Source organism: Dromaius novaehollandiae, chromosome 7, assembly GCF_036370855.1.
Source record: "Dromaius novaehollandiae isolate bDroNov1 chromosome 7, bDroNov1.hap1, whole genome shotgun sequence".
Taxonomy (NCBI): domain Eukaryota; kingdom Metazoa; phylum Chordata; class Aves; order Casuariiformes; family Dromaiidae; genus Dromaius; species Dromaius novaehollandiae.
In genome coordinates, this window is record NC_088104.1 from 37,430,723 (window position 1) to 37,444,017 (window position 13,295).

The following is a 13,295-nucleotide window of genomic DNA, read 5'->3' on the forward strand; positions in this document are numbered from 1 at the left end:
AGATTAACTCAGTCTTACTTGTTGCACATCTGGAGCCAGATGAAAAGAAGTGCCATGTCAAACAGGCTTTCCTACTGAGTGCCCTCATCTGAAGGAATCATGGTTATTTCAGACAGGACTACCTGTTCATGAAAGAAAACATGAAAAGAAATTTGTATACTTGTATATTTTGCATTCCTATTTAAAAAGTAGCTTATTTGAAGGTCAGTAAATACGTTAATGACCCACATTGATGTGCCTCTTCATGAGTTAGTTTAAATGCATTTTCAGATAATACCTGGAAAAGTGTGCAAGGGCTCTGTGTGTGTGTATACAGATACAGTTTTGCAGTATACAATATATTGTGTGTATGTATTACTTTATATATCTGTGTATGCATATTTATATTTATATCTGTATTATTATACTTAGAACTAGATAAAAGAGGAAAGGTACATCTCAGCAAATGCCATCTACTAAGAGTTCTTGTCTGTTTTTAGCTGAAGGTTTGGTTTTGCTAGCGTTTCCCATCTAGGTGTTTAAATGCAAGTCAGCAGCTGGTTTAAAAAGCTAAAGATGAAATATATCGAAAGAACGAGTTAGACCGAAGAAATATCCCAATTACAAATTTTTGTTGATTTGAGTGATAATTAATTAGCAGGATTCTTGTTAAACTTTGGAGGGATTTAAAACTGTGTAGATGGGTAGCATAGCCCTTTTGTTGTATTTAAGAAAGATTGATAATCTAATGAGCAAAACAAGTAGTCATACAAAACATACAGGGCAGATAGAAGTAATACTTAGCTTTATGTTACATCTTGAAGGATTTCTTCTCAGAATATATGTAAATCCCCTTATTTGGCCCATTCACTTTCTTCACCTCTGTTCTAACATTTTCAGGTGGTGTTGTTTTTTTGGGGGGCGGGGGGGGTCTTGTTTCATTGGTTGGCTTGGGGTTTTTTCTTTTCTTTTTACAGAGATTTCAAATAAATGTTGAGTAGTAAAGCAGTCCCTGCTGGTAAATGACTGGAAGTCATAAGCAGTGTTTTACCCACCTATGTTATTTTGAGTTGCACATTGCCACTTCAGTGATTACTGCCCTTATTAAGAAATGGGTGTTCATTCCTAAATTTATAAATGATGCTCAACAGCCTGACAGTAGTAACTCATGGTGTAGGACTGACTTGATTATTGGAATGGCTGACAACATTGTTTGAATAATGTTTATGAGATGAAAGAATGGTGCAGAATAAGTCATCCAGCAGCAAACATTTAAGACTTGTTGAGAAACAGCTTCTGGCTGCTTAAAAAAGGGGGGGGGGGGGTCAGTTCTTTTCCAACTGAAAGACAAGGAGGTTCTTTGGGGATACATGGCAGGTACACAGATGCCCAGTAAACCTAAAAAGCCCCAGAGTGGTCCGTCAAGGAATGATAAGGCAATGATGCATACAGGCTGTTTGTTTAAATCCCCTTTTTCTCTACATGTTTTTCTACTGCTGAGCTGCACAATACTTGTTATTTGGAGATTTTCTAGTAGCTCTCAGGCCTGCATGATGCCACTATTCACAAGCTGCTAGCAGAAGAAAGAGTGACTGCGCAATCCTGACAGCCCTGGCGCGAGATACCTGCTGCTGCCGGGGTGCCGCTGCCGGGGCCATGCTGGGGCAGCGGAGCAGCCAAGGCCTCTTCCAGGACAGTCCGGGGAACGCCTGCGCGGACGAGGCGCCACGTTGCCCCTTCGACTCTATCAGTAACTAAAGTAGAACAGTCCGACTTAGGCGTTAGATAACGTGAGGCAAACACTCGTGGGAATGGTCGCCGTGTATTTAGCAATGGGAGGGTTGTAAATGGCTCTACCCTAGATGCGTGATCAAGCAAAATAGTTATAGCACAAAAGCCCAACTCCTCAAGCCCTGCATTTTTCCAGTGCGTACTGGGCACTATCTTGAACTAGTACAAACATATACATTTAATATGTTTCAAAGATATGCCAGTAAAATGTAAATAATTAAGCTACTTAATTCTCAAAAACATCAAAGTTATGCTTCCCCTGCACTCAATTATTCGGCTTATTGCACTTGCCTAGTATTTCACATAGCTTTGTACAATGCACTAGTTTGCTTTGTGATGCTGTGATTTTCATATATGTATATATGTATGCAAAAATGTTTTGAGTTTATAATTTAGATGAGTATTGTAACTTGCATTTTCTAATTTCCACGCAATGGAAGTCACAACTATTATTCCACAGCACAATCCTCTGTGGCAATAGGTTTGTTGTTGTTCTTTAGCTAAAATTATTTTACCAAACCCAGTAATGATGGTATTTCTTTCCACTGAGCAACCTCTTTAAGTATGATGTTGTCATGATTATCATGAACTCCCTCAGATTTAGGGGGTGTATCTGATATGAACCGCATGTTATTTTTGATAGGTAGTTTTTCACAAATACAGCTAAAACTCCTTCTGGTATATTGTTTTACCAGCTTCTTATTATTTCCTCTTACCATTACAGATATGTAAAAACGGAAGCTGTCATCTTTTAAATTTGCTTTCTCTTCTTATCTGGTTCACTTACGTGTATCCACACTGGCAATTGGAGTAGATGAATCATGTTTAATTTCTTTTAAAAGCAGTTCCAGCAAAATGAATTTGTTGACTTACCCAGCCAGTGTAGACTGAGATAAATTTTATTACAGTCTCACCTAAAAATTTGTCCAGTGTGTAAGCCCTGTGTGCATTTTATACTTTGTGGTTTTAGCATAGTTAGGCCTCATTACAGTCTTTAAAGGAATACTTTTAGTAATATATAAAACAAGTTTAAACATAGTTCTCAAACTTGCTTTTAAAGCCAATGTAAATGAAGTCTTGTACTACCACATTCCAGGGATTCTGACATCAGAGGAATATCTGCAGTAATAAATTCTCATATTAAAGCTGCTGAATTTTTATATGCCTGAAAGAAGCAAGACTGGGGCCTGATGTGGAGAAGCAATAGGCTAAGCATTCAAGGCACTGACAACTTTTTTCATGAAAAACTTCATGAAAAATTTGTGAGATATAATTTTGATACAAAAAATCAAACTTGATTTAAAAAAATTCAGTGAAAGTGAGTATCTTATTTAATTTTGTTTAGTGTTTTATTGTTGTTTCAAGTTTCTTGATAGTCTGCTACAATCTGTAGAGATGTCTGTCAATTTTTGTATATTAATCGGTCAGAATCGTGCTAAAAAAGATCTGAATGCTGTCTGATACGAAACAAGTCAAAACCCAAAATATTTTGCAAAGTTTTGCACAAAAAGAATTGCATTGAGTCTTTGCGTAGATATTTGAATACAAAACATACTCAGTATACAGCATTATTAGCAAGCTTTTTTGAAATTTCCATTCTGTGAAAAATAAATAATTGAAAGGTTACAAGCCTGATTCCTAACAGGGAACTTGATTAAAATACTGATAGTAGGACTGGATCAATCTGGCCTTGTGTGGCTTGGTTAAACTTTACAGCTATAAAGAAAATTTGATTTCTGTTTTGGTGCCTTTCTCTCTTTGGTGGTAGAGAAAGACTGGAAAATGCTGCCCATGAAGCGCGCATTCAGCCCTGTTTGAGCTCATCAGCTCTCTTGCCACCTCTAGATTTTAAGAGTAAAAAATGTTTAGTGCAGTGTCTTACACTCCAGAGTGTGATTTTTTTTTATTTTTTTTTCCCCTCATTGTTACATGTTACGTGGTGCTGATTCTTTTGAATTTACAATTAAGGAGTCTTCGTCTTGTTTTCTTTTAGATTCTTCTCATTCTTTTCATCGAGATGAGACTATAGTTATTGCCCTTGCGTCTGTCTCCGTACTAGCTGTTTTGATTGCTGCTCTGTTCTTTGGATACCGAATGCTTGCAGGTACTGTTCGACAATACAATTTTTTATATTATTCTTTTGACTATTTCCCAAAGTTGTACTTAGGTCGTCTTCAGCAGTCTCTGTTGTATGTATACAATGTTCGCCTTCTCCTCTCTGACATTTCATGGTAATATCCCTTTCGTAACAGTCCAGAGAGATTTAAAATGATTTCTCCAAGTTGGTATTTTGGGACCCATTTTTCTTCAACAGATCCTCTGTTCAACGTAGATAGTTTAAGTGAAGCTGGGAATGTGCTTTACAGTTATTGCCAATGGCATTCAATTATCAAAACAGTTGTGCAGCAGATAGCTTGCAGTTTCTAGCCACCAGTGCCTCCATTGCCGATTTTACTGACTCTGAGAAGATGTTACAGGATTCCTTTTTAGTTGTCCTGTCCTTCCCTAGAAAATGTATTTCTGTCAAATTGCAGGTAAGTTTTATTGTTTTCACTTGTAGTATGTCAAAAACCTGAAACTGCCTGATTCCCTCCCACCCCTGCCTTACAGGAGACCGTAAGCAAGGTTTGCACAGCATGAACATGATGGAGGCAGCAGCATCAGAGCCCTCGCTTGATCTGGATAACCTAAAGTTACTAGAGGTAAACATTCAACTCAGTTTCTCAATCTTACTTCCGACTGAATGTAGCACCTGTGATCGTATCACTTGCCAGCTGTAGTTACAGAAATAAATGTATCGGTGCACTTCCATGATGTTTTCTTCTAAACTATAGGGTTTTTTTAAAAAAAAGAAGAATACCTCAGTTATGTTTTGCCTTTTTGTGTTAGCAATATTGTTGGTATTAGCTAGAACATGTTCTTGCTGGAGAAGAACATACTAAACACTCTGGGGTAGTGGGGGGAACTGGGATGTGCTGTGTTTCAGTGTCACGTGAAAAAAACCCTTTTTTGTTTGACACTGACGGCTCTGCTAAGTACAGTGTCCTACAGCAGTCGCTTGCAATGCTCCGGGCACACCGCTGGGGCACAGACGTTCCTGCAGGTAAGGGCAGTATGTTCCAGTAGTGATGCGTTTCCGTGTTGTCATTTGTCACCACGGGGTACTCTTTATCGCCATGGCAACCAGAGGCCGACCAGAACTTTCCACTGAGCTTGGTGTTACCGGTATTATCAGAAACCTGCAAAATCTTATACCTTCAAGCGGTACGCAGAACTTGCATGAGATTTTTAAAAGCTTTTAGCCAAAAATAGATCAATCAATAGCAATGGGGTAGTGTCTATGTGAGAGGGATTCAGAGGGTGGCACTTTTCTTCCTTTTGCCCATCAGAAGCCGTCCCTAGAGATGCAGGCTGCAGAAAAGTCGTCCCCCCTGCACTGGGGTTTGGGCAAATGGTGGAAGCAGGCTAAGCAGCAAAGAAACTCTGGTGCCTCCTGGCAAAAGAAAATAGTTAAGATAGAGTTTACAAGAGTATAAATATACATATTATAGAAGCATGCAAAGCCCCAGATGGAATTATTCCTACTAATGTGCACTGTTGGAAAAGGCAGTGACTCTGTTGGTGGAGAGATTACTACAGGGTCTTCTCTGCTCTTTCTCAAATGCGAAGGGTCTGACACTTCACCCTCGCAGTGTGCTATGGAACAAATTGCCTCAACCTGTATTTGCCTTCTCATCTCTCTGTGGGTAAAGTATATTCTGTCTTTGTACCATGAGGTGACTTGCTGCCTCTTTGCAATCCGTTGTGAGGACTGCCTGACATGGAAAGACTGAGAGAAAAAAAGTCTGGCTGTCAAATGATGCTTTATTTTAGCAAGCTTTCCTGTTAGACAATTTTATCATCTTTGGAAGAATTACTTTATGATCCCTTTCTCCTTCCCTTTCTACTCCATTTGTAAGTATTTTAAAAGGGAAAAAGATGTTTGTCCATGAAACCCCTATAATTTCATGTCAAGGTTCTCCTGCAAATGTTTGAATTGAATCAACTCTTAAATTCTGATGAAGTTAGAATTTTGCAACTATCGAAGCTAGGAGTCTGCCCTACGTTCTGGGTCAGAGCAGAGATCTCATCCATCTTCAGTTGCCATGGAGATGGGAAAGGTTTTTCTGTGAAAACTGTCTAACGTAGCGGGCTCTAGAATGAAGATTCCCAGGTAGCACAGAATTACTCCTTTCTGTTAAAAATCTGTTTCCATCTTTGGTCTTTATTTTGCACTGCAAATGCACGTATTGTTATTACTCTCCTAGAACATACCTAGTATACAGTTTAATACCTGTGATCTCTGGAGTTGATTAGGACTGGTCATGTAAAAGCTAAAAATGTTTGGTAGGCAAAAGATGAATAAGAATCGTCAGCACAAGACAAATAATGTATTTTACTCATCTTTTATATAAAGTTGCTGAATAGATGATTTATGATGTATTAATTGGGTATTCAAACTATAGATCAGTTTAGTAAGATCTAATTTGGCCTATCTTAGTGTTTCCACTTCCAAAACAGCTTTTCTGACATCATTTTACTTCTAGTTTTCAATACAAAATATTCACCATTTTGTATAGTGTAATGTAGCATAAAAGTTGGCATATAATCCTTATGGAGCGGGAACTTTGATTTTTGTCTTCATGTATTAGTGAACTAATTATTTAATTTTTTTGCAGTTGATTGGCCGAGGACGATATGGAGCGGTGTATAAAGGCTCCCTAGATGAACGCCCTGTTGCTGTGAAAGTATTTTCTTTTGCTAATCGCCAGAACTTTGTCAATGAGAGGAACATTTACAGAATTCCCCTGATGGAGCATGACAATATTGCCCGCTTCATTGTGGGAGATGAAAGGTTCACTGCAGATGGACGTATGGAATATTTATTGGTGATGGAATATTACCCCAATGTAAGTGCCGCCAAAAAAAAAAAATCAATTAGGTTGGTTTAGATTCCTAAGAATAGCTGCATAGAAAGGATATACTTTAATATTTGCCAATGTTTTTCATTAGTTCTTCTTGCAGAGTAGTCTTCTGCCTGGTGTAATGTAAAAATAATCCATATAAATTACAACTTTAATGAATCATAATGTGGTCTACCGTAATACTCTTAAGATTTCCCAATTAGTGCTACTGAACGTAGTCTGATGAATTCTTGGCTGTAATATTTTCCTCTGCACCATGCAGTTTTTCATCATCTATGGCATATTCAAGGATGGTATTTGAAGAGAAGTTTTTGCTTAAAATATTTAAGAAATTTGAAACTTCTTAATATTAAAACACTATACCTCTATTATGGTAGTCATGACTCAGTGGCAGGAAATGACAGTTTTTGACAGTGAAACTTAATAGATCCAATATTGTTTTCAAACTAGTTTGTGGTACTATAAATCATGTTGGGTTTTTATCCTGTTGTCTTCCTTAAAGTATTCTGTGACATAGCCTATTTATTCTATTACATCATGTACTGATGATATAGGAGCAGTCTTAAGGCAGCCTTACCTTCCAGAAATGTATTTTCAAATCTCCTTAGCTAACTGAATGCTTACGTCCCTCAAATTTGTTGACTTTGGTTCATAACTCTGTGCATGTGTGCATACGCATGCATAGAAGCAGAAATGTTTAAAACTGCACAACATCAATGTGAATTGCTTATCATGAAAAATCATAAAATGTAAAGTATATGGGGGATGTGTGAATATGTAAATATGTATACATTCATTTTATATTTCATAATTTATCTTGCCTTTTTTGACTCATTTATAGAAAAGGACCTTAACTGTTCAGTTAAATAATTTTTGACCTTTTCTTTTTTTTTGGTCTCAAGTAAGTGAGCTCATACTGTATTGACTCCAGTGTGTGAAGCCTGATTTGTTATGCAGACAGTTGAATGAAAACTTCTCATTCAAGTAGCAAAAAGAAACAGAATAGTAATAAATAGCAGTAATGATGGACTCTGTCTTAAGATGCTTGGGGTTCTACCTATATGCGTGTACTGAAAGTTAAATGCATACACTTATAGAAATACCAGAATATATATAAAAATTTAAGAAGACAACGTAGCACTACAAGAATATATAGAGTATCTTAACTGAAACTTTTTAAAGTGAGAATGCAGTTGAAAAAGCAATGTCATGCTATAAGAGATGGACATCTAAGAAGAGATTTCAGAGACTAGAAATGACCACAGAAAAGCTCAGTCACATACGTACCATAGGTACAGTAGCAAAACACCTCAGCTCTGTCTATAGAAGCCAAAAAATCCCATGGCTTTGGCAGAGTAGACTTATTTTAAAGTAGTTAAGGGAAATCAAGTGAGTACTTTGTTCCTGGGAGGGCACAGCATAACTTCTTAACAGGTGAACTGGTTTTGCTGTTTTCTTGAGTGAAAGGGATTTTCAGCTGAAATGTAACTTGGCTGAAAAATAAACTGGATCTGCTGAAGATCTGATTAAATGCACAGATGAGGCTTACAACATTATATTATCAGGTTCTTTCTCAGTATGGTATTAAGAAAGGAAGATTAGCCCAAAATCAATCCACTAGTGGTTTGGAAGTTGCTGGAAAAAGTATACAGCAGGTGTAATTAATGCACAGTATGAGCCTTAATTCAGTGAGCAGACGTTCTGGTGTATGTTGAGCTAATAGCAAATAGAAAAGCAGCCCTGCTGTGGAAGCTCTACTAAAAGGGAATTGCATGGTTCAAACTGTAGTCACAAGACTTATTTCAATAAGGGACAACCAATGCAAGATGTGCTGCTGAAATATTTTTGTAGCCTTCCAAAACATGGTTCTCCCTGAAAATATTTCCCTTCTTGGAAAGAGGAACTCACAAAACAGAGCATTTTCAGACAGAAAACTGTTCTGGGTCTTCCCTTGGTGAAAGTAAGAAAAATCAGGTTAATCCAAATTGAGTTACTATCCAAACATGCCTTCAGGCCAGTGAAAGTAGCAGGTAATAAAAACGAAGATGTGTGTATTCATCATCAACATGCTAGGCTGATGGTACTCAATGGTATGCCAAGTGAATAAGCAGTGGGATAAGTCACAAGGGATGACAGAGTTGTTAAAAAATACATAAAAGTCACAGAATTGTTCCCCAGCAGTCAAACATTCATATCTTTTAAGAACAATTAAAAATCGCTGTTAAACACACAGTAGAATCTTACAATTGTCAAAACAAAACCATCAATTTTTTCAAAAGTCATTATCAGAAAGAACAAGTATCCTTGATTTAATACGTAATTCATGACTGACAAGAATAATCTCAATTAAAAATATGTAAGTCTAAATCTTGACTGGAGCTTTTCCTGAATGTCATTTATATTGAACTTCACTAAGAGCATAAAAATCAGTCTTCAGCCAGTTTTAAGTATGTGGGGGTTAGCAAGCTCTGCAGCAAAAAGATCTTGGAAATTGAGATCTTTCTCTGTAAAGCACTTTCCACTTACACCATGCCAACAATCCTGTTGTCTTTGTTAGGATAGACCGAAATCTCAACCCACTAAACCAAGAAAATCTTTCACTGCAACCAAGTTTCTGGCAGTCGGAGTCCTTACAGCTGTTGGTTTTTTTTTTTTTTTTCCTGAAAAGAAAGTAGAAAATGTATATCAAAGTGATTTAGTCAGAACAAACAAGCAAACCATGGGCTAATAACAAAAGTGCTTGCAGCCTCTGTGGTTCCTTTGTAAGAGTTTTTGCACTGAACAGCACAGTTGTGATTGGTACCTGAACCCGTAAGATCTAGTGCTGTGCAGGAGCCAAATGAGAAGTAGAATAAAGTGGAGTTCGTTTAAAGTTTTAGGATTACACATACTGTGTCCATCTTCATTTACCTTACATTTATATGTAAACAACCCATTTTATCTGAGTATATGATGTTCTACAAGTTTGGCTCAGCATATGTAGACTTGAGAGAAGATTAAGGCTGCCATTTAGGCCTACCATCATGACATTCATTTTGTGTGCACCCCTTATTTTGGATTTTATGTTTGTTGCTGCAGTAGTAGTAGCATGGTATTTACTGCTTTTTGACCTTTGAGCAGGTTCTTAGCTGTGAGTGAGTTCAACACGATATCCTAGATCAACTGGAAAACAAATGGCGTTTAAAATCGGTGCAGACAACATGAGTCCTCAGGAGTCAGGAATCTACAGTAGCGTATAGGGGAAAAAACCACCTCTGACGTGGCAGGAGGAGTTAGCTGAATGGATCAAGCGATGGGGAGAGAGCAGGGACTCGGCGATTCCAGGTGTTGTGACATAACCTCTGTACAAAAGCACCTCTGTGCAAACACCTTCATTTTTTGAGTGAAAGAGACGGGAGTTCTCGGCAGATGCGTGCTGATGACATGTTCAGTACCCCATTTGTGCACCTTGAAATCTCAGCTAGTTTGGAGAAGTGAAGGGGGAGGGAGCCTAATAAGAATACTTGTATTTCTTAGAGCTTTAAACAAGAAAAATGTAAAATGTGTTTATAACTCATTACTAGGCAGATTCTCAGATTTCTTTTCTTAATAAAAATCTGTCTGAAGTTCATTTAACAGCATTTTAAACAATGCAAAAACAAAATGCTTCTGTATAACTCGTGAGTAACATTTGCTCTGTGTTATCACCAAGGAGGAGGTTATCTGTTTATGGGTTCTTTGTTCTGTACAGTGGAAGTCAGCAAAGCTGTAAAATTCGTGTGATTATATTAAGGAGTGTCAAGAACCTGGTGTTAGTTTTAACACTGGATCAAAAAAAGTTCAGAGGCTCCAGTGGCTCTGAATTGTGGTATCCATCTGAACTCTGTTTATATTGCATATCTGAATGTTGACTCTAAGTGGACTCAAATGGCTAATACCAGATTTTTGAGAATCAAGTGCTATATAACTATTTTTGCAATAAAATGCTTTTATGCAAGGCTACTATAAATGTTATGCGTTGGTGCATCTTTAAGATTACAGATTTAAATAGTCAAAAAGTGGGTAGCCTATACTCATAAATAAACATGGTATTGTAGTATGTATACAGAGAAGGCTGGACTTCCTTATGCGTAGGATTTTGGTTTGTTTAAACTGAGTATATTGTCGTTGGGGGCTGTGTACATAAAAACTGCGGAGGTTGTCATAATTTGCAGAATCTGTCTCTTGTTTCAGATAGCAGTTTGAGTTTCTAGAACATTTCAGCATCATAATTGACACCTTTCCTTCTGGTTTTCTTGGAAATTCCACCACAACTTACTAAAAAACTTCTTTTCACATATAACTTGTCTTCCAAGAAAGGGGGAACATGACAGGTTTTTTTTTTCCTTCAGTGCATGTGAACTCACTTCTATTTTAAACTGTCTTTGTTTTTTTTGTTTTGTTTTGTTTTGTTTTGCTCTAATGACTAAATACATGAGAGCAGGTGAGACGCCAGTGAGAGGTGTTCAGTTTTCTTCTGTAAGTGCTAATGGTTCAAAGTCCACTATTTAGTAACCTCGGCTGTTAAATCTACAGTAACCTTTCTTCTTCTGTTGTTCAGGAACAAGTTTTTTGAAAGAATAAACAAAATGCATGTTTTTCTGTTGTTTTATAACTAATATTGTTCCTCCTAAAGGCAAGACCTGTTATTTTTCAATAAATAATACATTTTCTGTTCTTCATCTTTAGATAAAAACCCAATGGCAATTGGGTTTGCCACTAGACCAAGGAAACAAAGACCAATGACACTTGAGTCTGATTTTGTGATTGATAACAGTTGGGTAAACACAAGCAGTTGCAGGTTGAGATCTTTCAGGAGCAGTGGATGGAACTGACTCTTAAAGATTTTTGAGTTATTCAACTTGATAAAGATTTTAATCCAGTGTTTATTTTTTTTAGGGTTCTTTATGCAAATATTTGAGTCTCCACACAAGTGACTGGGTGAGCTCTTGTCGCTTGGCACATTCTATTACTAGGGGCTTGGCGTACCTGCACACAGAGCTACCTCGAGGAGGTAAGGCCAGGAAGGGATGCCGTGGTGTCCAAGATATTCTTGGTATCAGATAGCAGATTCCTTCCTTCCTTTGTTTCTTTGTGGCATTATGGTGAACAGGAAATGATGAATCAAAATAGAGGTTACTCAGAACTTCTTACATACCCTTTCCTTCTGAACAAGCCCATGTTGTGGGATATGTCTGCGACACTTCTGTGAAAACATGAGTAAGAGCAGCAGCGCTCCAGCAAAAGGCAGGAGAAGGAAGCAGAGCTGTGCAGTGCTGCTGTATCATGGCAACAGATTGCTGAAGACCCGAAGCGCTGGATGTCTGCTGGTCATGGAGCAAACAGAGGAAGTGCTCTGTTTGTCTTTGCAGTTCAGACACAAATTGCCAAAGCAGTATAGTTTGTGTGTGAACTGTATATATGAAAAGAAATTGTTTAATCTACTTCACTGTAGTTTTATCTATCACAATTCTTGATTTTTGTCTAAGGATGTAGCCTCATCGTCTCTTTTTACAAGTGATATTGCTGAATTTTTAGTGCCTTACTAGAGCACTAGATGTGACAACATTGGTTTCTATATCTCTGCTTGCATGCTTCATTCTGTATTTTCAGGAGCTGAAGAATTGTGATTATATAACAGATATTCTGTAATCTGTGATGTAACAGGCTACAGAATATGGTCTGGTACTGAAGCGTTAGTGTTTTGGCAGTAAATGAAAGGAATAATTAGTATAGTAGCATTAATTCTACATTAAGGTCCTAAAGTTTGGATTAAAATCCCAAATTATATATCTCAAATGCTAAGCATCATCTCTAGCACAGCATGAAAACTGAAGATACTGTTAAAAGAGCACGGCTGATAATACCTAATGTGCCATTGAAACTGCAGCTATCATCTTAACTTCGTCATTTTGAGATGTGCAGACAGGTGTGTCCATTAGCAGCCAAAAAATGCGTAAACTTTCCATCATAAAGGAAGACAGAGCTGTAAGCTGGTTTATAAATGCTAGGAAGGAATTCATGGAGTAGAGTAAATTCCTGTGAACAGCAGGCCACAGTAAAACCAGTTTTGTAGTCCTTGCTGTTTTACTTTAAAAAATAAAACAAAACTACCTTATCAAAAAAGCATATAAACTAGGAACAACTGAGATTATTCTTTGGAGGTCAAATCCATTGCAAGGTTAATGTGTTCAAACTCTCGGGAATAATATTGACTACATATCTGCTGAATATGTGCCGATCTTAATTATAATGTAAACAGCTGGTGCCATATTTGGCACAGGTTTGTGGATGTGAGAGAGAACGTTTGGCCTGGCTGTCCGGGCTGTGGCAACAGGTCTGTGCTTAGCACATGGTGCCTCCCCTGCCAAAATCATGCTGAAATATCTCCTGGAATTGAAAGAATACTAAACGAACACTAGTTGGCGAACACTAAAACTAATCTATTGTGTGGATACAGTCAGTTTTCTATACATAGCATAGAGCTCATAAGCAAAAATGTCAGCTTTCTAAAAAATAAGTTGATTTTCTGTTTAGAGTAGC

At 37.5% G+C, this 13,295-nt stretch overlaps 1 protein-coding gene across 1 annotated transcript in view; it reads left to right on the forward strand.

Annotated features, from left to right (window-relative positions):
* BMPR2 (bone morphogenetic protein receptor type 2) overlaps positions 1-13,295 on the forward strand; it is a 116,063-nt gene that overhangs the window by 84,375 nt on the left and 18,393 nt on the right. Inside the window, exons 5-8 of the mRNA XM_064515208.1 lie at positions 3,764-3,874; positions 4,381-4,472; positions 6,489-6,719; positions 11,652-11,766. Coding sequence (XP_064371278.1) covers positions 3,764-3,874; positions 4,381-4,472; positions 6,489-6,719; positions 11,652-11,766 — 549 coding nt within the window. The remainder of the gene's footprint in view (positions 1-3,763; positions 3,875-4,380; positions 4,473-6,488; positions 6,720-11,651; positions 11,767-13,295) is intronic.